At 39.3% G+C, this 22,290-nt stretch overlaps 1 protein-coding gene and 1 long non-coding RNA gene across 16 annotated transcripts in view; one reads left to right on the forward strand and one right to left on the reverse strand.

Moving 5' to 3' along the window:
* DST (dystonin) overlaps positions 1-22,290 on the reverse strand; it is a 342,419-nt gene that overhangs the window by 308,149 nt on the left and 11,980 nt on the right. For all 14 annotated transcript variants that reach the window (XM_025177748.2, XM_088137258.1, XM_088137206.1 and 11 more), the window contains exon 3: positions 7,317-7,505. In XM_025177748.2, the coding sequence (XP_025033516.2) occupies positions 7,317-7,505 (189 nt within the window). The remainder of the gene's footprint in view (positions 1-7,316; positions 7,506-22,290) is intronic.
* The window catches only part of LOC148217032 (uncharacterized), a 35,298-nt gene that overhangs the window by 1,873 nt on the left and 11,135 nt on the right, over positions 1-22,290 (forward strand). Inside the window, exon 2 of one of the 2 annotated variants that reach the window (XR_015795542.1) lies at positions 21,300-21,351. The exons of the other annotated variant lie outside the window; for it this stretch is intronic. This is a non-coding gene — a long non-coding RNA (uncharacterized LOC148217032). The remainder of the gene's footprint in view (positions 1-21,299; positions 21,352-22,290) is intronic. 2 annotated transcript variants of the gene reach the window in all.

Below are 22,290 nucleotides of genomic sequence, written 5' to 3' on the forward strand. Positions count from 1 at the left end.
CAGAGGAGCTTCTTTTAAATCAGGTTATCAGTCCTTTCTTTGCGCTGAATCATGTGGAAAAGTTTATCAATCAAAAGATAAGGCTAAAAATAGGCAGAAAGAAAACTAATGGTTATTTCTTATTAAACCATATGGAGAGTTTATGAATGGGGGCGGGGACCCAGACTTTTGTAAGAAGCATTCAGAAATTTTAATGCAGTAATTGTTTCTCTGAATTAGCATAAAATGTGTTAGTTTTATTGCACAATACAAAAACTCTGGGTTTTGCGACACCTTGAGTAAATCAGTGGCAATGCTAGGTTCGCAATTCATACTATACTTTTCAATAAACAAGCTACAAAAGAATTAGTTCTGACTAATCCTATGCCATAAATCACAGTACGATATGCAGACCCAACCAGTATCAGTTTATTGCTTACCCTTGAAAGATAAGTTTTTGGCCTAGTCCCAAGGCCTTCTGACAACATGCCCTGTAGTGCAAATTGTAATCTTGGGCATTCAAGCAAATCCTACTGGGTCTAATGGGAGCCCCATTACCTTTGGGTAATTGTGAATCTAAAAACCAGTGATAGCTGATAGTCTCTTGAGTTTTGTTGTAGTTCATTCCAAATTAAATAATTTGGGATGTTTCTGGGATCCAAAAAGGTTCTGGGAAACATAGATTCAACAAGATTCTCCACACAAAGGATAAAAGTGACATAGGACATGAACTCAATATAAATTGTATAATATATTAGGTTCTAAAACATCAATACTAAATATTATGCATTTGCTGCAAAGGAGGGCATTTTTATCCATATGATTATCTCAGAGGCCCAACTATTAAGACCCATACTTTCAGCGTCTGGATGCACAGTTCCAAGGGGCCAGCCCTTCCATATGATCCCCAGGAAATATTTATTAAACAAGCTCCCTTTTGGCCTTTGAATGGCAATTCAGTATGATTTGGCCATGCTTTTGATTAATGATATTACTTTCTTTACTTACAGTTTTATATTAATTTCAGTTAGCTGCCTTGATAGTCTGCAAAGGGAAAAATGCTTTTAAAAATAACTGAAATAGTAATAGCCTCATAAGCACTACAGAATAAAAAAAAAATAATTTTATTTATCTGCTGTCTATCATGGACTTTGAATGTTCAGGTTACACCTTTAGATTTCTTAGTAATTTCCTGCTATAGTTCTTTGCAATGAAGTGAGAAATACCTGTATATGGATATACTGTATATACTATTTTAGATACCATTAATGTTGAGAGACAATAACATTCTCATTTGCAAGAATTCTTTATCCTGCACATTCATTGTTGCTGTTAGTAAATGTATGAAGCATTTCATTTAGATATTATTTTTAATTTGTAAATTCCTTTTCTTATATTTTTCTTTAGGGCTTTAAGAATCAGCTACGATTGCTATGTACTTCCCATTCTCATATTAATTTTTTATTTCCTGCCCCTAATCATAATACTGTTATTATCTGTGCTTTGAGCTGAGTGGTAAAAAATATCACAGCTTTGATGATGGCACAAGATTTATTTTTAGTCTTTTAGACAAAACAAATGCATTAAAAAATAAATAACATCCTGAAGAAAAGTAGTGGAATGCTACTAATATCCTGTTCAATAGTTGTACACCACTTCCCTCTACTGGATGTATCTGACCTAATTATTTTTCCTTTAATATGAATATTTTCTGCTGGTTGGAAAGTTGTTTTTTTTTTTAATTGGAATTATTACCAAATGTGATGGCCAACAATTTAAATGTGTTTAAAAACAAAAAACAAACCCCCCAAAATGGATGAATTAATGGCTACTCAACACAACAACTTTCTTTACCCATCACAGTAAACCAATCGATTCTGTTTTGGTTTTTTGGCTTAGCAAAATACTGTGCAAACTCAGTTACCTCGATTGTGTGAAAACAACTATGACTTAGACTAGGGGGCCAACAGGGCAGTCTCAGAACAGCATATGGCCCACCCCATAGTTGAGGTCCTGCCACTGAGAAGCCCCTGCTTCTGATCTCCATACAAACCACCGCGACTAGATGGGACCCTGAGTAGGACACCAACTGGATGGCATTAAAAGAAGCAACTGTACTTGAGCCCTCAGTCATTAAGTCTAGTAGCTAACGGGCCACAAATTTTATTTATTTATATTTCAAATTTGTCACCTCCCATCTCACTGTGGAGGGACCCTGGGCGGTTCACAGTAACAACAGAATAAACATTAATTAAAATAGATAAATATTAATTAATTAATTAATTGAAATATGCTAAAAAACAAACTTCCTATATGATACTTCCAAATGTAGCACCTTCAGGCCCTGTGCTGTTAGGTTCATTTAGCTCCCCTACTTAATAATCAAGCAGGTGCTGTTTGCATCAGCTGCAACATTTAGACTAGAAAGGTAGCTCCTGGTAGAATGCATTGCAACAATCCAATTATGAGGTTACTAGGCTAAGATCAGTGAGGCTAGATTTGCTTCCACAAATAAATAAGTACTCTAACATGTACATTATCAACATTCCTAGAACACATATGCCTATCAATAGCACACAATGGAACAATGAGTCATAACTTTACAACATCTTATTCTGAATACAAAAGCAATACTAGGATGTAGAAATAAAACAAAGCTAACTCATAAGATAAATCTTAGTTTCTGTTTCACTACGACTAACAAACAGAGATGGTCTGTGGACTGGATCTAAAGTTCAGAGTATGCTCAGACTTAAGGGTTACTCCACCAGATCCTCTTCCTAAATCTCTGCAATCTGCTCTTTGGAAGAATTTGGTGTGGGAGAGACTGCATAATGGGGGAGTGGGGCTTGTATGGCAGAAGTACCTTTCTGTTCAAACTGCATACTTTGGTGCTAGCACTAATATGCACAAAGTACACACACAAAATTCTGTATAGAACATATGAATAATTTAAATAAAATACTCAAAGAACTATATATATGCATATATAAATATAATGGTACAGTAGTGGTCTTCATAAAAAAACCAACATTCAGTCATACAGGCAAGCAACAAATGTTACTCTTAATTGTTACTCTTACACTCCTTTTAGTAATATCAGCTTCATTACTTAATTAACCACACTATGTAAGTGCTGTCCTGAAAACTGGGTTTTCATATAAAGTAGTAGTTGTGAAAAAGAAACATTTGCAATTTTGTGTTCTTTCAAAACTGTTAACAAAATATTTTGCAAATATGGCATTAGTTTTGAAAGCATTTCTCAGCTGATTAGTAAATTCAGATCTGAGGTTAGTAAAGTCTCCTACAAGTCAAGTTTAATTCCTGTTGGCTTAACAGAAGTGGATCAGTGGTTGTCTTCGCCTTCTGAAATGTTTTTTCTACTTCCCAGTCTAGCGTACAGGCCACTGGATTCTGTGGTGATCTTCCACATAAGTCCACCAGGTCCATTCCTGTTTAGTTTCAAAATTTATGACTGAGGAAAAACCTTTCAGCGAAGAGGACCTATGCAGCTTTAACCCGTTACATCATTTATACACATAATTGCTGATGTGACAAACATAAAATGCTCCTTTTCCTGATTTGAAGGACAGCACACATGGTACAGAAGAATAATATACTATCTACCAATTCCTTCAAATAGTAATGCAGGAAGAGGAAACATATGTGGCTGAGCTTCATATACTTTTTACATTTATGAGACAATAGTTTCTGTGGAGGATGTGATGGAGTACCAGAATAACAGCAGGCACTTAGATTATCATGAATATTCTGTTGCTTTTACAACTGAAAAGGATGTGCTAGTCACACAGGAAGATGTCTTAGAATGTTCATTAGTCTATCTAAGTATTATCTGTGCCAGCCTTCCCAAACCTGGTACACTGAAGAGGTGTCTGGATTAAAATTCCCACAATGTGTTGGGCATTATGGATGCTGTAGTCCATCATATCTAGAAGGCATCTAGTTTGGGAGAACTGGTTTACTCTCCATAGTTTCAGACAGCAGCTTTTCCTAGCTCTACCAAAAGTTATTAGAGACTGGGTCTCAGATCTTTTATATTCAATGTACTCAACCACTGACCTACAATCTATCCTTTTAACCATGAAAAAACATCTGCAGTTTCTAAACATTCACTTTTATCCTGATCAAGAGAAGACTCATTGTGTTTGCAAGCTTATTATTAACTTTACACAAACTGAGATAGAGTCTTCCTCCACGCATAACTTGAATTGGAATATGGTTTTGGGTGATAGGGAAGGATGGTTGCCTACCCCCTCTACTTTGCACATACAAAATGACATTGGTCATGCAGTTCCCTGAAAAACGGGAATGGGCTTCTACTCTGAATCAGCACATGGTCTCTTTTCATTCACTTAATCTAATTTTGACTTACCACACTATGTTCTAGCCATTCCCCTTTTCTTTTAGTGGCTTTAGATATAATAAAACATAATTTTATTGAGTTCAGTAATTACTACTATACATGTGCAGGCATTTAGAATGTTACTGAACTTTGTTCCTATATCTTACAAATCAAAACTTTATTACAGTTGGATTGGACCAGAAATCCAATATAATAATAATAATAATAATAATAATAATAAAAGAACATAATATATAGTAAAACATTCAACAATTTTCGTATGTAAACAAGGTTATCTCTGCAGACTGTCACTTTCACCCATGACAATTATCTTCTTGCAGCATCTAAGTAGCAAAGTTTTGTCGCAGCATAGGTGACTTTTTGATTTCTGGCAGCTATAAAGTAGCTTACATAAAATTCTTCAGTATGACCTGGAAGATTTTTTTTTTTTAAATTGGTTGGAGTAGTTGTTACCTTAAATCAGAATAAAGGCACAACTTAGAAAAATATGCTCCATGCACTGAGTCATACCTGATCCACATGGGCATTGCTTTTACGATACTGGAATTTTTTAGATTCTGCTCTCCAGGATGGTTGAAGGAAAAGCATTAAAGTGAGCCCTTGAAGCCTGTTTCTATATTTTCAGATATTTTATTCTGTCAAGCTCTTGACAATCAAGTACATCCAAAAGCAAGATTCCCCCAGAGTCTTCTTAAACAAGATTTATTGGAAGGGAGAAGTGGATAGGTTACAGAAAACTCAGCAATGGGACTTTTCAGTTTTGGTAGCCATTTTATTTCCCAACCTGCTAAAGTGAGAGTTTTCTCAGCCTGTTAACAGTGGCCTCTGTGTGAACTGGTGAAGAGGCTGTTCTTTTGATTGATAAGAGAGGAATATAAGGATGTCCAGAATGTGAATCTCTCTCAGGCAATGAACATACTATTGCAAATTGTACATTTTCTCCAAATATTCAAAGCCAGGCATAATGGTATTCATTGTGTCCTTAGTCTTCTAAATGATTTGCAGTGAAGATAAGTAACTGCTGGAGTGTGTGTGTGTGTGTGTGTAAGAAGACAGGGACTAGCTGAGATCAGAGAAAAGGAAGAATGTTCCCCCACCTCATTCAATCCAATCCCTCCATCATGTGCTGATTACTTTTTTTAGCAGCTGTGCAATAGTTAAAGATAGAAAGTGCATGGCGAAATAGATCAAATGAATGGCTCTATAGTTTATTAATTCATAAATTTTTTAGCTTGTCAGGTTCTTTTTCAAAGAAAAGTGTTCAGGTTTAAAAAATGAGACTGAATGTTAAAGCCTGTAAACAGGCGTGCCTCTCCAGTCACAAGTACTTCCTGTGAAGAAGCAGATACTTCAGTAACTGAGCTGTTCTTCAGCAGCCCATTAGCTCTGTCCAAAGAAATAAAATATCCAAGGACATACAAAAAAGTTTAAGCTTTATGTTTATTCTATTACATGTTTCTCATCCTTTGACTTAGCAAAAATTACAGCTGTCCTGTTTCTGAATCAAGAGATGCCCAATGAAATACTATTCCTGCAGAGTGATATTTCATTCAGATACCATGAGCTGGCTCAAATGGGTCTTTATTTTAATAACACTTGGGATGATGCAACATACTCTTGTGCACCAACCTAAGTCTTAGTCCTGCGCATAAAGTAAATTCTGAAATCTGGAACTCTCTGCTACTCATTATCTTTGGCCTAGCCTTTTCTTACTTGCCATCACCATATATTTTATGTTCAGTAATAAAAATGGAGGTGTTCAGAGCAAAACGTCTGGCAAAATGTGACAGAATGTGCAGGAGCAGCACCTGTGAGCCACTAGATATATATTGCAGCATGATGACGCATAAGATGACAATGGAGGAAGAAAACAGATCCATGCGCCTGAAGTCTTCCTGGATCTGAAATTCCTAAACTCCAGGAGCCTGAACTGGTTCCTTGGTGTAAAGGTCTAATATCTCAGTCTGCTGCCTCCTGATGAACATACAAATGTCAGGGTTCTCAGTGTGGCACTTGTAGATGCCAATATGCCCCAAATTATTTTAATTTTTAAGAAGCTTTTAATTAAATAAATGGGAAGCCAGCATGCTGCAAAGCAAACTGCCAACTTTCACCATCATCTTTATTCCCTAGAAATCTCCTTGCCCCAAGGTACATTATTTAAAAAATAGAAGTGACAGGAGACTATAGCCCATGATCTGTTCTCACAGGGGAAAAAAGAGCAGAAGGAACATGAGACATTTTGGGACCCCTCTAGAGGGGTGTTGGAGAGCAGCCCCACCAGTTTGCTTTCTAGTAAACTGGTGTTTTGTGACTGCCCACACTCGCAATGGCCGCACATCATATGGCTTCAAAATTTGAAAGATGCCTCCCGGTAGGGACCCCTGAGATAGTGTGCTGGGAGCAGTACAACCTTCTATAAAAAGCCTGGTTGCTAGAAACTAGTACTGTATCACAACCGCTCTGTAATTATTTTGATATCTGCCAAGTTCCTTAAGAGAAATTGACTCCCATGGTTTGTTGAGGAAGCAAGCCATAAATCAGCACTGTGTTTCAGGCAATGATCCATCCACATTTGATAAATAAGGAGGACAGTACTATGGCGAGAAGCAGGATCCAGGGCTGGCATATGAATGTCAATACAGTGTGCATTTCAAAATAATGATGCTAGAGAGTTTGATGGTTCCATTTAGAAATCACAAAGCAATCTATTCACTCTTAACTATTCATTCTTTGCTTGAACTTGCCATACAAATTCAGAGTAAATGTCCTCTATAATATGTTTATAAATCAATCTTTTCCAACCTGATGCACATCAGTTGGGACTGCATCTACCAAAAGCCCACAGTGGCTGGGAATTCTGCAAATTGAACGTCAGTACATCAGGAAAACACTGTTGGGAGAAGGCTGCTATAATTCATTGAAATGAGAGGAGGAAAAAAAACCCACTTACTGGCTTTCGAGTAGGTGTGACTTGAATGGAATGGTAGAATTCTGGTTGGACTCTGCTACTCTTCTTGATTTTTCTTTTCTTAACTGATGTTTCTTGCTCACTCACTTGACGTGCTTCTACCAGGGGCTGTATTTCTTCAAGGCGAGGGACTACACGCCTTCTAATGTGACGTGGACTTGGTCTAAAACCCTGTTAAAAGATGAACATTAAATTGCATTATGTCTGTTTCTTGTATTCTGGGCAACATAAATATTATATCAAGTACAGCTAGTGGTTCTATCTGCAGAATTCAATCTGCATTGAAATATTAGCAAATTATATTTGAATGTTCCTGTAAGTCTCTTCCCCCATTTTTTCTCCTATAAATAAGTAAGAAAAGATTGAGATAATTGTTTAGAAAAACCAAACTTCATTTCACTTTAGTGAAGGTTAATAGGAACAACTCCCAATGGATTTAATTTTAAGTATACATTTTTTATCTGTCCACTGATCAGGACAATCAAGTTGGCTAATAGCAACCACAGTAAAGAGTACAACTATTGTTTTATTGTATTTTAATTAATATTTATTCTTTTATTGTAAATCGCCCAGAGTCGCTTCCAGGGAGATGGGCGATGACAAAAGTGAAATATAAAATAAATAAAAGAGCCCCCTCCCCCACCTTACATGTATAATTTCTATAATCATGATAAAGTAGTTCAAAGAGCCTAACTGAAGAGTGTGCTTTAAGTCCTTTTCTAGGGAAGAAGAAAGTGGGAGCCAAACACAGTTCTTAAACAGCATGTTTTGTACCCTGGGAGGCAAATGCCATCTTTAGCACACCCTGGCAAACCAGTTTCTGAAAGTGGGGGCATCTATGAAAGAGATTTCCCTGTAAATCTCAATGCCCATAAAGAATCAAAACAAGGTAGGTGGTCCAAGTCAAGCTCTGAACCATTTTAGGTCCTCAATGATTAAAACCAATCCCTCAAATTATACCCCAAAAATAACTGGCAAGCAGTGCAGATCTTTCAGCATACATGTAGTATAGTTTCAGTAACATATAGCTGTTAGCCTAGCTGCCACATTCTTCACCTGTTGAAATGTCTGGTTACTCTTCAAGGGTAGCCTCACATATAGGGCATTATAACAGACTAGTTGAAATGTATCCAAAGCACTGATAATTCTTGCTATCTCTATCATCTGGAGATCCAGAGACATCCTGGAATATTCCAAGCCTGTAAATCTCCTCTTCCAAAGGGAGGATCCCCAGCAGAACAAGGCTGAACTACAATCCTTAAGTCTTGATCTTGCTAACCAACAGAAATTCTGTTTTGTTTGGATTTTAGTTTCATCCAGCACATTAACAAACATAGACAATATCTAAGGGTATCAGAGACAGCAATAAAGTTGAGTGCCATCAATAGAGTGATGGCACTTCACTCCAAAACTCTGAGCAACCTTTCCAATTATTTCATGAAATATTATATAGACCACTAACTCTCCCATTCTATATTAATATTTCTATATAGCAGAGATTTGAATTGCTCTAAATGGGATAGGGAAAGGCTAGAAAGGGAGTACAGTATTGGCAAGTAGAAGTCAAGCTGCTTTAAACCTTTTCTAAGTCTTTACAATTTAAAATAGTTTGGGTATGCCTGTTTATGTAACAAAGACAAATGTGAGTTAAGCAACTCTCCATGTACTTAAAGAAGCACACCAAAACAGGGTTTGACTGGGACAGCATATACATTACATTAAATAAATTTAAGTGTGTGGATGAATTCTGAGCAAGTAATTTAACATTCCTAGGTTAATAATTACCTACTTTCTTTTAAAAAATAATTGAAGGGTTTTTAAAAAAAAAATGGCAAAGCATTGTGCTTAATACATAATACAAAAAATAGGTTTAGCCTATATTGTTATGATCCATCAAGTCACCTCTGATTCCTAGTAACTACAGGCACAAATTCCTGCAGCTTTCTTGGCAACATATTCAGGAGTAACTTGCCAGTATCTTTTTCCTAGGCCTGAGAGAGAGTGACTGGCCCCAAGACATCCAGCTGGCTCCTATGCCTAATGCAGAATTAAAACTCACAATCTCCTGACTTCTAATCTAGCACTTTAACTACTAGACAAAACGGGGTCCTAGAGATATAGCATACATACTCTCACTTGTCCAACCCATTATCTAAATGATCAAAGACCATTATAACTTTAAAACTTGATCTGATCCTAAAGCTGGCTGTTACTTCTTACTCAGTCATAATCATCTACTTACCACTTCACAACTGGGAAGGATTATAATGTGCCACAAGGAAAATAATCAAAATATAATAGTAAACTTATGTTTGAATTACTAAAACTGCAATCTTGCATTCTAGGGATTAAGTTCCACTGGAACTCAAAAGACTTATTTCTGTATAAACACATACACGATTGTACCTTAAACAATCATACCTTGCTGCCCTAACTTCTTACATGATAGAACAATTACATTGGAAAAAAGTGTTCTTAAAAACAGTATCCTTACAATTGTTCACACTGTCACTGTGAAGAAACTCTTTATTACAGGATTATAGAACTAACCTCTAACAGCAATGAGAAATTGGTGCTAGCAAAAAGGGGCAACTATTGTTGTCTAATAACCCTGAGGTAGACAGTAGTAGCAGCTATTAGAACTGCTGTGATAAACCCACTGACAAACTCTGGAGCGTGTTTAAGATGTTTTGAGGATATGTGGGGAATGTACATGAAAAGACAGGAAGCGCCACCACCTCCAGGGAGGAATTCTGGAGGGGTCCTATGCATCTAAAACTATTATAATGGTGCTTTGATAGGAACAAAGATGATTTAGGGCTTGGTACAAGCAGAGTACCATTTACCTTAGCAAAGGATGGTGGTGAAGCCAAAATGGTACCAGAACATTGTAGTGTACGATATACAGAATCAATGGTGAATCTTAAACACACTAATCAATATGTTAATTCAGCTCTTTGGTGAATAAACCTGTTCAAGGTTGTTAAAAATAACTCTTAATTTGCATGGAGGCTTTGTTCACAATTATTCATATTCAGTAGTTATCACAAATTCAATTTATCTGTATAGGAAGTTATAGAATAAAGAATTACTGAACTATCAAATGTCATTCTTCTCAGCAAAAATAGTATCAAAGCCAGAAGCAAAACAGGGAGATTATAGAAAATTAATGTCACTGTACAGCAATATTTGCCCAAACTGGTCTTTTCTAGATGTCATCTCTAGCTTGTACTACCTTACTATCTGAGGATTAGGAGAGTTTTAAACAAATATAGGTAGAAGAAAGGCAGCTATAAGAATATAAAGCTAAAACTTATTGTTTTGCATAATGGGTGCTGTCCCCTGCTGTAAGTGCTGATCTAGCCCTACATTTAACTTGGAAAGGTTGATGGATTGAAGCCCAGCTATGTGTACACAGGAGAATTATTTATACAGATTTTGCCTGTGTTTTTTACAGCATTCCAACTAAAGCATCAGGCTGCTTTTTAAATTCAAACCCAATTAGGCCATAGGCTTCAAAAAAATAACAGAAGAATGGCCTCATTTCTTGCAGGGGATTTTCTCTTCAATGATATAAACTATATTAGATAATAGCTTTAAGTAAGACATAAACGCCACATTTCAAGTAAACAAAATATAAAAATTGTACAACTATTCATTACTGAGGAATTTTCCTACAGGGAAATTTCACACCTGAAAAAGTTGTTTTTGCATTTGGATGCAAATCATTTGATTCTAATGCATATCCTTTTTCTGTCAAAGGTTAATGTTAAAATTATATTAAATTACGACATGACTCAAAGAACCATTAAATGTATTTTGTAAGTGCTTCCCTCTTAGGTTAATGGCAAACTATTTTGAATCTGAGAGGAGTAACCTTCAATAAATATTTTGCAATATGACATGGGCATTATCTGTTCCAAGTGGAGGGGAGGAATCCAGTGGGCTAGTAAATGCCCATAATTGAGCCTAATGTTGTAGTCCATGGGGCAACTCCTAGTTAACTGGGAGTATGGTCTATTAAATTAAATGGGACTTATTTTTGAATAAACATATATATTTGTGCAATTAAACTGCAGTAACCTAGATCCTTCAGTTTTCCATGTTTTGGGGGGAGTTCCAAGTGCTACTTATAGAATAACAAAATTAAACTCTGCTCTTGGCTCAATTCAAGAAAGTGAAATACCCATTTTATCTTTGATTATGTGAGTATGAGGTTATCTTATTGCCAGATGCCAGTATTTTTCCTTTATAACTATAAGGGTAGTGTCCTTTCCACCACAACTTATTTGAAAGAAACACCATCAAGGATGCAGGAGATAAAAGTCAATATTTTATGGACATGTACCAGACTGGAAATAATGACTAACCACAGAACTCAGACATAGCTGTCAAAGCAGAAATCCCATCTATCCTACTTCAGATTTTATAAACAAGAGAATGATTCAGCAATCTGCAGCAATCTGCAGCTCTTTAAATCAAAGGAATACATTAAAACACATACAATTTGAAATGTGATAATCGCATATTGACCTTAGCAAGAATTTGAAATTAATAAAGAAGTACCTCTGCAGAGAACGTGCTGAAATAGTAATTTTTTATGTTTTTATTTTACTGCAGTGTGCAAAAAAATGTGGAACATGTCAACCTTTGTTTCCTCTATTAGATGGTGAACCAAATTATTCTATTCAAAAATATACAGTTATCTCTGTATATATTTTATATGTTTTAAATGGTGTAAAAAATCGAGAATTGCCTCTAAGTAACTGACTGTCCTTGTCACAGTCATCATGCATTATGCTCTAGGATATACAAGGAGGTGGCTTACATTTAATCAACCAATTGATCTGTCCAGCCCCAAGCTGAATACTGTGTCAGAAATGTACCAATTTTCCAGGCAGAGGTCTTTCCTCTTATCTGAAATCTTGCCTAAGGCAGAGATTCCAGGAATTTAACAAGCTATGCTCTGAACTATTCCCATCATATGACAATGTCTTTATTAAGTATTCACACAGAAAAAAGATGAATTAAAAAGCAGTCAAATCCCATTATGTCTGATGTGCCTGGTGACCATTTGTGTGTCTATATAAATATACATGAATGAACTGCTAGCCTACGAGTCTTATCCCATCTGTTACGTTTTCCATCTGGCCTGTACGCTTCTTAAGGGAGAATGCCACATCCTCTCCTTGAACTCCACTTGCTGTCACTTGCTTTCTTGATCTCTTCACCAAGCCCCAAAAAGAAACCTTTATCGCCTCTAGTTTAAAGGATGTGGATAATCATTCTGTAGTTCTCTGTAGTCCACATCAGATAAAAGATAGTTTCATTACCAGATACAACTTCAGTGACAGACATAATGGTATTTTTGTACAGATATTCAAATATTCATTTACAGGCCCCAGGAATCATGTCAGCGTTTTTCATTTTAATGCCAACTTATCCATGCATACATACAGAGAAAGAAAGTTTGCTTGACAACATTATTTATACCCTTCATGAAACTGAAATCTGCATGCATGGAGATGTCTGGTGGGTTTTGCCACATACTAAACAGATGCATGCTTGCTTTTGCCCATAATTGTATTTCCAAGCTCATATTTGCTTTTATAGAAGGGTATGCCTATTTCTTGTCACTGCTACCCAAATAACTAAGCATTCTGATTAGTGCTACTTTGTTGGTGCTCCCAAAGAAATGTCTGCAGAATTTGAGTTGTAGGTCCAGATTCTCTTCTCAGTTTAGTCCTCAGTCCCTAGGCCAGGAGTTCCTAACATCTGTGGTATCATCATCCCTAAAATGATAAATCAAGCCCTGAATAAAATTACTCTACCCAAAGGCACACACAGAGTAAGATATGGATGCAATCACAGTGGAAGAACTATTCTAGCGTGTAGTTTTTTGAAAAGATATACCAGAATCACCCCAAGGACACCTGCTGAAGCCTACCGGGGTTCACTTTAGATTAATAATTATTACATTTACCTTTGTAGAGACTGTACTCTTGAAAATCTGGCTTTCACTTCTCCTTAAAAGAACTAAGGGGCGATGTGCACACAAGGATTTAAGGCTTGTTGTCCTGCTGCCATTATCCCATGGCAGCCAAGAGCAAACAGTTAACTAACCATTCCCCTGCCTTAAAGTGTTTGCTGCAGCAAAATCTACCAGGAAGAAAAGGGCACATGCTGTATCAGCACCAAAACATTACCTGGGACCTGCAGCCAATCAGGGTCTCCTCTGACAATAGCACACGCTTGCTATTATCCCACTTAGTAAATTTGTCTGGTTACCGGGGCATATAGTTGGATCTTGTTACTGAATTAGAATCAGGTTGTCAGATTCAAATTGCAAAAATCCAGATGACAGGAAACTCGTTATCATGTAGACTTCTGGATTCTTTTTGTTTTACAAAGTAAAATCAAGAGGTGGCTCTGGAGCAAAGACAATGTTGCAATGCTTGGATTCCTCCACATACATAGAATCAATTCATTAAGTATCAGTATTTTGGGGGGCACTTCATTAAGGTTGTATATCTCCTTTGATAACTGTAGATAAGCAGAAGGGAAAAGACACCATTTTGGAGGTCCTTGATCTGAGATTAAAGGATGTGGCTAAGGATAGTGAACATTATTACCAGCATGGGTTATTCTGCCATACATAGGCAGTAGAAACCAAATTGAGGGCAGGCTCAACTCTTTCAAACATGGGAGAAGCTGCTGGATTAGCAGGATGGACAACCACCGGAAGATGATCTTCTGTATATTTCTGTAGGACCTGATGACCTAAATGATCTCTAGCTCTTTGATACTATTATAGTTTAAACACTCCCAAATTTTCCTATGGTGAGAAATTCAGAAGGACTCCATAGCTGCCGATGAGGCAAACAAGTCACAATGTTGAAAGGGAAATCTTCAAAATCAAGTTTCACTGAAATGAACTTATCTGTAACATATTTCAGGCTGGGGAAAAGGTTCCTAAAAGCATTCAAAAGCTTAACAACAAAACATAATAATTTCATAAATATTCTTGGCTGACTCAAATGAATTGATATTATTACTGGCAACAAAGAAATGCTGTTTAGATTTTGTTCATTCTTTCATTCATTCATTTCAGCATTTATATTTGCCTTTTTATAGTAAAATTGAATCAAGGCGGCTTATATTGTAAATAAAAACATAAAACATCCTAAATAAACAACAATAAAACCAAATTAGCAAGCATCAGGTAAAACAGCACTCCAAAAACAGGCTAGATCCAGAAATACTAAACAGAATTCTATTGGCACTGATGCAAGACTTTCTCCAAACATTTCTTGACCCAGTAGCCCCTCACTCCACTTCCCAGAAGTTCCTCATGCCATTTTGGAGTAAGTTGATTTTCATAGAATCACAGAATGGAAGGGTTAGAAGGATCCAGAGAGATCTTCTAGTCCAACACCCCACCCCATCCCCTCGGGTGCAAGAGTCCATTACTTCAGCATCTCTGACCATCCAGCTTCCCTTTAAATAGCTCCAGTGAAAAAGAGTCCATCACTTGCTGTATCTTCCATTGCTTGGGATGGAAGGTTAGGAAAATATTCCTGATGTCCAACTACAATCTCGGGATACGAACTTAATCCATTCCGTGACTCTGGGCGTATCCCGAGTTGGTCATAACCCAAAGGAAATTTCCCCATAGGGTTCAATGTAAATCCAGTTGATCCGTTCCGCCCTCCGAATTTGGTCGCACCCCGAAGCAAATTTTCCCATAAGGTTCAATGTAATTACCGTTAATCCGTTCTGGCGTCCGTGGACCACGCGTCAGGGGCGGGAAAACGGCCGGGCACGGCGCGAAAATGGCCGGGTGCGGCGTGAAAATGGCTGGGTGCGGCGCGGCGCGAAAACAGCCGGGCGCGGTGTGGTGCAAAAATGGCTGGGTGCCGCGCAGCGCAGCGGAAAAATGGCCGCAGACCACGTGTCAGGGGCGGAAAAATGGCCGTACCCCGAGGCAGAGTTTGCACATCAAGGTAAATTTTTGCGGCCAGAGCGGGTCGTAACCCAAACGTTCGTTAGTAGAGGCGTTCGTATCCCGAGGTACCACTGTACTTTCTTATAATTTAAACCCACTGTTTCTTGTCCTTTCCTCTGGAACAGCCCTGCACAATTCTGCCTTCTCTTCTACAAGAAAGCCCAGACTAAACATATACAGTAAGCCTATAATTTTCCTCATAAGCCTTTCCTTCTAAGTTAATTATCAATGAACTTTAGGAAAGACATTGACAAATTCATGCACCAATTTGTCAATGTCCTCCCTATAATGTGATGCCCAGAACTAGACATAATATTGTAGACATGGTCTGATTAACTCAAAACAGAGAGCTACAGTTTTTTTGATCTTGACATAACTTTCTTTACTGATGCAGTCTAGCATTGCATTTGTTTTAAAAAAAAAAATTTTTTTGCAGCTGCATCACACTGTTGGCTCATATTCCACTTACGATCCAACTATGTTTCTCTCCCTCCACCTTTGATATTCCTTACCCAAATATAGGACTTCGTGTTTGTCCCTCTTGCTGATTATTGAACTTTTGTCAAGATCCTCTTAAATCTTAAAAGGGCTAGAACAGAGCCCTGTGGTACATCACTTGACACCCTCCTTTCAGACTGATACCCAGCCATTGACATATATTTGTCAAACATTTATGTATTTTCTTCTTCAACCAGTTCGATTGAAGAAGAAAAAATGCTGTCCCTATTTTCAGCTGGAACTCTGTACTTGATTCTTGTTCCCTCCATAAATGGATAAATCCCTTTTATTTAAATCCACATCCAATGTTGTATCAGCGATAGCAATCTAAAAATATGTAATTTCAGTATTTTAAAATGCCTGTCTTTAGAACTGTTTAAAAGTTGTCAAAAACAGGAACAAACGCACCCACTATTAAGGAATCCTTAAATGCGTATGTATTTTATTCTTCAGTAATAATGAAAGAAGCCTTCTATGATGAATTGAGTATGTATGTGTGTGCGTGCACATGTTTGTGTCTTTATTTGACATTTATCCAGCAAATACAAGCTAGTACTATTTACAAAGAACCAATGACCCATATAACATTTTGTATACAGAATGTCTTAGGTATTAGGTCAACTTTATTGGAACTGAGGGAAAACCTTTTTTTTTTCAAAACCATATCCTACCCCATATGTCTGAGATAAAAGCATAATGGAAAATGAAAATGTTTTGAATCATCAGTCTAGCACTAATAGCATTGTTTTACCAGATCCCTATAGATCTTTCTTGGCTCTTTAGAAAAATAGTCACAAACAGCAGCTTCCCCACTGGGGAGGTGGGGGTATAAAAATCAGCAAGATGATGGATGGGGGATTGCAATGCAAGCCTTCCCCTTCTGGATGTACACTGAAGTTGCACGCACATCCAAAAGGATCATGGCTTGCATTTTAACACTCCATCGCTGTCTTCCCAATTTTGACCCCATCCCCCAACGTGACTGTTTGTGAACCTTTTCTTTTCTTAAAAAACAAAACAAAACTATACGAAGTACAATTGAGTAAAACACCTAATTATGTTGGGGTTACCTTCTGCATGTTATGGAGACAACTTTTGTTATAATAAAATGTTAAATTACATTGATTATATGTAACATCAGGCTCTGTTGCAACACAGGAAAAAAGGTACTTTTCCCCCTGCCAATAGCATTGTTTGCAATAGACAAAGGGTGAAGTCTTAGAAATTTCAGAAATCCCAGAATAGCAAAGCAGTATCACTTTGACAGTATTTAAAGTCTTTTTTTAAAATAGGCACATCAGCCAACGGGATAAATGACAGCCAGATTACACTTGGTTAATAAATGTTAATTAAGTGAATATTTCTAAAAGCAAAAGAATAATTAGAGTAGGTTTATGGAAAATCAACAGCAATGTCTTTTGACATTTTCTCCTGTTAATTGTACTGTAGTTATATATATCCATTGAGGGGTCTATTTCCTTGAACAAATAGAATTCATATATATATATATATATGGATTCCTTAAAAAAAAAGAAAGAAACCCTTCTCATCCCTGTGGGTGGTATGGGTCTTTCTCAATCTCAGGTCCTCAGAGGCCTGGGAGTTTGAGGGTTCTGTGCAGTATATTATCTGTTCCTAGCAATGCACTCTTCTGAACAGAGAGCTCTGATGTTCTGGGTAGGGTAGTGGTTAAAGCACCGCCCTTTGATGCAGGAGACCGGCGTTTGAATCTCAGCTGGTACCTACATTACCAGTAGGGTCCTTGGGCAAAGACCCCCAACACTTCACCTGCCTACCTTGAATATGAGAGTGACATGAACTAAGACAGTCATGCCAACTCAGACATTGCCTGAATTAACAAGATCCATGCCAGATGTTGGGGGAACCAAGACAATCTGACAATAAGTGGGCTACTGGAACAAACCATATATGGATGAGACAAGAGAACCTGGAATTGATGGATTGCTACTATAACAGTAGACCTAATGAGAGGGGATATATGAAATGTATAAGAGAACTATGGGGTGGATAGTACATCCACACTAACTGAGAAACAGCTAGTTATCCAACTCTTCAACATAATGAAGAGGAAGCTGCTCTCACAACTCGAGAAAGATCAACTACACATTACATCCTGGACTCAAGAAGACCCAGAAGAACTGGATGTGCAGCTAACACCTGAACCTTGGAACGTCACTGCCACCCCCTCCATTACAGAGCACAGCAGCTGATATGAGGCATAAGATCATGAATAACTAGCTACAGTCAACCCTCAAGACCAATACCAAAGTTCAGTAGATAAATACCATCAGATAGTATGCTATGAGATGCCAATAGATCCCTCACCACAATCCCCACTATCACCATAACGCAAACCAATGAACTGGTATATGCTACAGCCACTGTAATACTGGAGATGCTTGGCTACGCGATCAAGAACAGCAGTACATACCCCCCCTGGAAAATGAGGTTGGAGGCTAAGATCAAGGCAACTTGGAGAGAAGTTAGTAAGCTGGTGGAACTACCAAAGGGACTGGAGATTAAGGATAAGACTCGGCTACTGAAAAAATAAAAGGGCCTGACTCCATCTGTAGTCCTAGAGACTGCTAAACAAAGGCTCACAGCATTGGCTGCCAGGCTAAGGAGATACACTAGACAAGCAGAGACCTAGAAGATAAATGCCCTGTTCTCCAAAGAACCATCCAAGAGGTACGTCCAATTGCAGTGCAGCAACACAGTAACAGCAGAGCCACCAACAGCAGAAACTGAACAGTACTGGAAGAACATATGGGAGAAAGAGAAGACACATAACACTAGTGCAAAGTGGCTGCAGGACCTGAAAGCAGACCACAGCAATCTCACAGAGCCAAGAACTAGTCACCATCACAGTAGCAGACATCCAACAATGGATCAAGAACATGAAGAGCTGGATAGCACCTGGTCCAGACATGATCCACATCTACTGGCCAAAGAAACTAACAGCCGTGCATGAATGCCTAGCAGCACAGATGAACCAGCTGCTAGCAGCAGGCTCCCACCCAGACTGGCTAACTCAAAGAAGGACAGTGCTGATCATGAAAGACCCCCACAAGGGAATAGCACCAGCCAACTACCGGCCAATAACCTGCCTCCCCACAACATGGAAAGTTCCATCAGGCATCATAGCTGCCAAGCTACAGGATCAGCTACAGGATCATGGGGTGTGTGGGTGGATGGTGTGTGGTTCTGAGATGAATGTGCTACTCTCCGCCCAGGTGGGAGATGGGGAGAGGGTAGGAGTGGATGTGGCCCCCCTCTCACCGGCCAGTGAGAGAGGTTGGTTGAGAGAGGGAGCATGTTTGAGAAGGGGGAATTGGGGTGATTGAGCCGCTGTTGGCGCTGAGAGCAGATAGCTGAAGTGCCACAGGGACGCATTTCCCCACCCCCCTTTTCTCCCCTCTTGCCTCAATGGTTCATGGTGTGGCGGGCCCCTTATGTTGAAGGCCAGGAGGGTGGGAGGAGGAGCACCTTAGGTGGTTCAGGGTGGGTATTCAGGTGGTGATGGGCATGGGGTGTTATGATGGAAGCCAGAGGGCAGGCCGTTTCAGAGGAAGATGCCCCCGATGCGTTATATTGGTGGTATGTTCCGGCCCTCAGGGCTCAAGCCCAGACCCTGGTCAGCAGGCCTACAGAGGCCCAGGCTTTCGGCTGCTGCTGATGAATGCCAGGTCAGTCAATAATAAAGCCCCCCTTATTCACAACCTTACTGGCTCGCACAAGTAGCCAACAAGTGTGACATATACCAAAGTGATGCACTGCCCCTGCTGCTGTTCTGCATAGGCTTGAACCCCTTCAGCTAGATAATCACAAGGACTGGATATAGATACAAGTTCAAGAGTGGGACTATCATCAGCTGCCTCCTCTACATGGATGACATCAAACTGTATGCTAAGAGTGAACAAGACATTAACTCATTGATCTACCTGATACAAATCTACAATGAAGACATTGGGATGTCATTTGGATTGGAGACATGTGGCTGGATGGTAGTAGAGAGAGGGAAGGTAGTTAAGGCTGATGGTGTGCAACTACCAGCGGGCCACATAGCAGACATACAGACCAGCCACATAGCAGACATATAGACCATCTATAAGTACCTTGGTATCCCACAGTCACATGGGAACCATGAGGAGGAGGCAAGGAAGACAGCAACATCCAAGTACCACCAAAGGATAAGACAGGTCCTGAAGAGCCAGCTCAGTGGGAAGAACACGATCCATGCCATCAACACGTATGCCCTGCCAGTCTTCAGATACCCCGCTGGTATAGTGAGCTGGCCAAAGGAAGATATGGAGGTTGCTGATGTGAAGACCCAGAAGCTCCTCACTATATACAGAGGTTTCCACCCTAAGTGCAATACCCAGACTGTACACCAGCTGGAAAGAGTGCGGGCAGGGTCTGTGAGTATCAAAGCCACTGTCCTGGATGAAACCCAAAGCATCCAGGAGTACATCAGTAAGATGGCACCCAAAGATAAGCTGCTGACAGAATGCCTGAGGCAGCAGCAGACATGGGAGGAAGCTGAAGCAGAGGAAGTGCCATAGCAAGAGGTATGTCAATGGTAGAAGCCCCTGCATGGGAGGTACCATTGACAGATAGCTGAGGTGACTGACACTGGGAAATCCTACCAGTGGCTGGAAAGGCCTGGACTAAGAGACAGCACTGAGGCTCTGATCATAGCAGCACACGAGCAGGCACTAAGCACCAGGTCCATAGAAGCAGAGGTCTACAACACTAGGCAGGACCCAAGGTGTAGACTGTGCAGAGAGGCCTCAGGGACAGTCCAACACATAGTGGCAGGGTGTAAGATGTAGGCAGGAATAGCATACACAGAATGGCACAGCCAAGTAGCTGGCACTGTGTACAGGAACAGCTGCATAGTGTATGGGCTAGACCCTCCCAAGTCCAGATGGGAGATTCTGCAGAAAGTTGTGGAAAATAACAGGGCTAAGATCCTGTGGGACTTCCAGATCCAGACAGACAGGCAGGTACTGGCCAATCAACCAGACATCATGGTAGTAGACAAAGACCAGAAGACAGCGGTGGTGATAGATGTAACAGTGCCAAGTGACAGCAACATCAGGAAGAAGGAGTATGAGAAGTTGGAGAAGTACCAGGGCTTGAAGGAGGAACTAGAGAGGATGTGGAAAGTCAAGGACAAAGTGGTCCCAGTGGTGGTAGGAGCACTCAGGGCTGTGCCTCCTAAACTGGGAGAGTGGCTCCAGCAGATCCTAGGAAGAACATCAGAGCTCTCTGTGCAGAAGAGTACAGTGCTAGGAACATCTAAGATACTGCACAGAACCCACACCCACCCACCCACCCTCCCACACATGTATGTATATATAAATATATAGTATTGCTCTTTTTAAAAGTCCTCCCTAATGAAATCAAGAGCAAATTATTGTTACTGTTATGTGTTGCAGATCAAGTCTGTTCCAAGATCCACAAGACTAAAGCTGTACAGAAGGAAGATGTGTAAGATTATATTTTTCTCATGGTCTGCTCCTTTTAGACTCATAATTCATTATAATCCAAAGTGTAGCACTTGGCATTCAATTCTAGAAAGGTGCTCTGAGAGTGTCCTTTGGAGAGAACATAGAATGTGTCTGCAACTTTTCGAAGCAACTTTTTTTTTCTCAGACCACATGGCACTTGCAAAGGGAATTACATTTTCAGACCTGCATACCCCTAATTATTACTTAAAAACTAAATATAAAGCCAGTACAGATTATAGAGATTTAATGTAGTCAAATCTTCTCTAAAACTACTGTTAGTAGGACAAGGTCTCTAGCTTGCCCAACTGAAAAAAAAAATGACAAAAGTACAGATTACTTGATCTAATTTTTGTTCTACTGGAATGATAAAGGTTGCTGTTCAAAAAGCAGACAGAGACAGATCAAACAGCTGAGTGATGGCAGAGTAAAACATAACATTAACGTGGATGGCCAAAGCCAAGCCATCTCTCCCATTCTTTTTAACATTTACATGAAGTTGCTGGAAGAGTCTGAAGTGAGATATCACAATGTCCAGTATATATCTCCATCCCAGGCCAAGCAGGAGATGCGGTGGAAGTCATGATCCTGTGCCTGGAGGCTTTATAGGACTGGATTAGGTAGATCAGACTCAGGCTAATCCCAGCAAGATAGACGTGTTATTTATGTAGAACCCCTCTAGTGCCAAGGCAGCTAATAGGGTTATATTTCTTCGATGGAGCAAGCATGTAATCTGGAAATTCTCCTAGACTTGCAGCTCCTGTTAGAGCAGGAAGGCGATGGCAAGGAGAGCTGTTGGCCAGCTTCAGCAGGTCTGCCAGATGCAATCTTTCCCAAACAGGATGCGCTCAAGATGCCTTTGTCATCTCCTGGTTGGATTACTGTAATTAGTTTTACATGGAGCTGCCCTTGAAAACAACCT

This window comes from Python bivittatus, unplaced genomic scaffold, assembly GCF_059951505.1.
Source record: "Python bivittatus isolate LINGU-HERP-01145 unplaced genomic scaffold, Pbiv_v1 ctg000020_np1212, whole genome shotgun sequence".
Lineage (NCBI taxonomy): Eukaryota > Metazoa > Chordata > Lepidosauria > Squamata > Pythonidae > Python > Python bivittatus.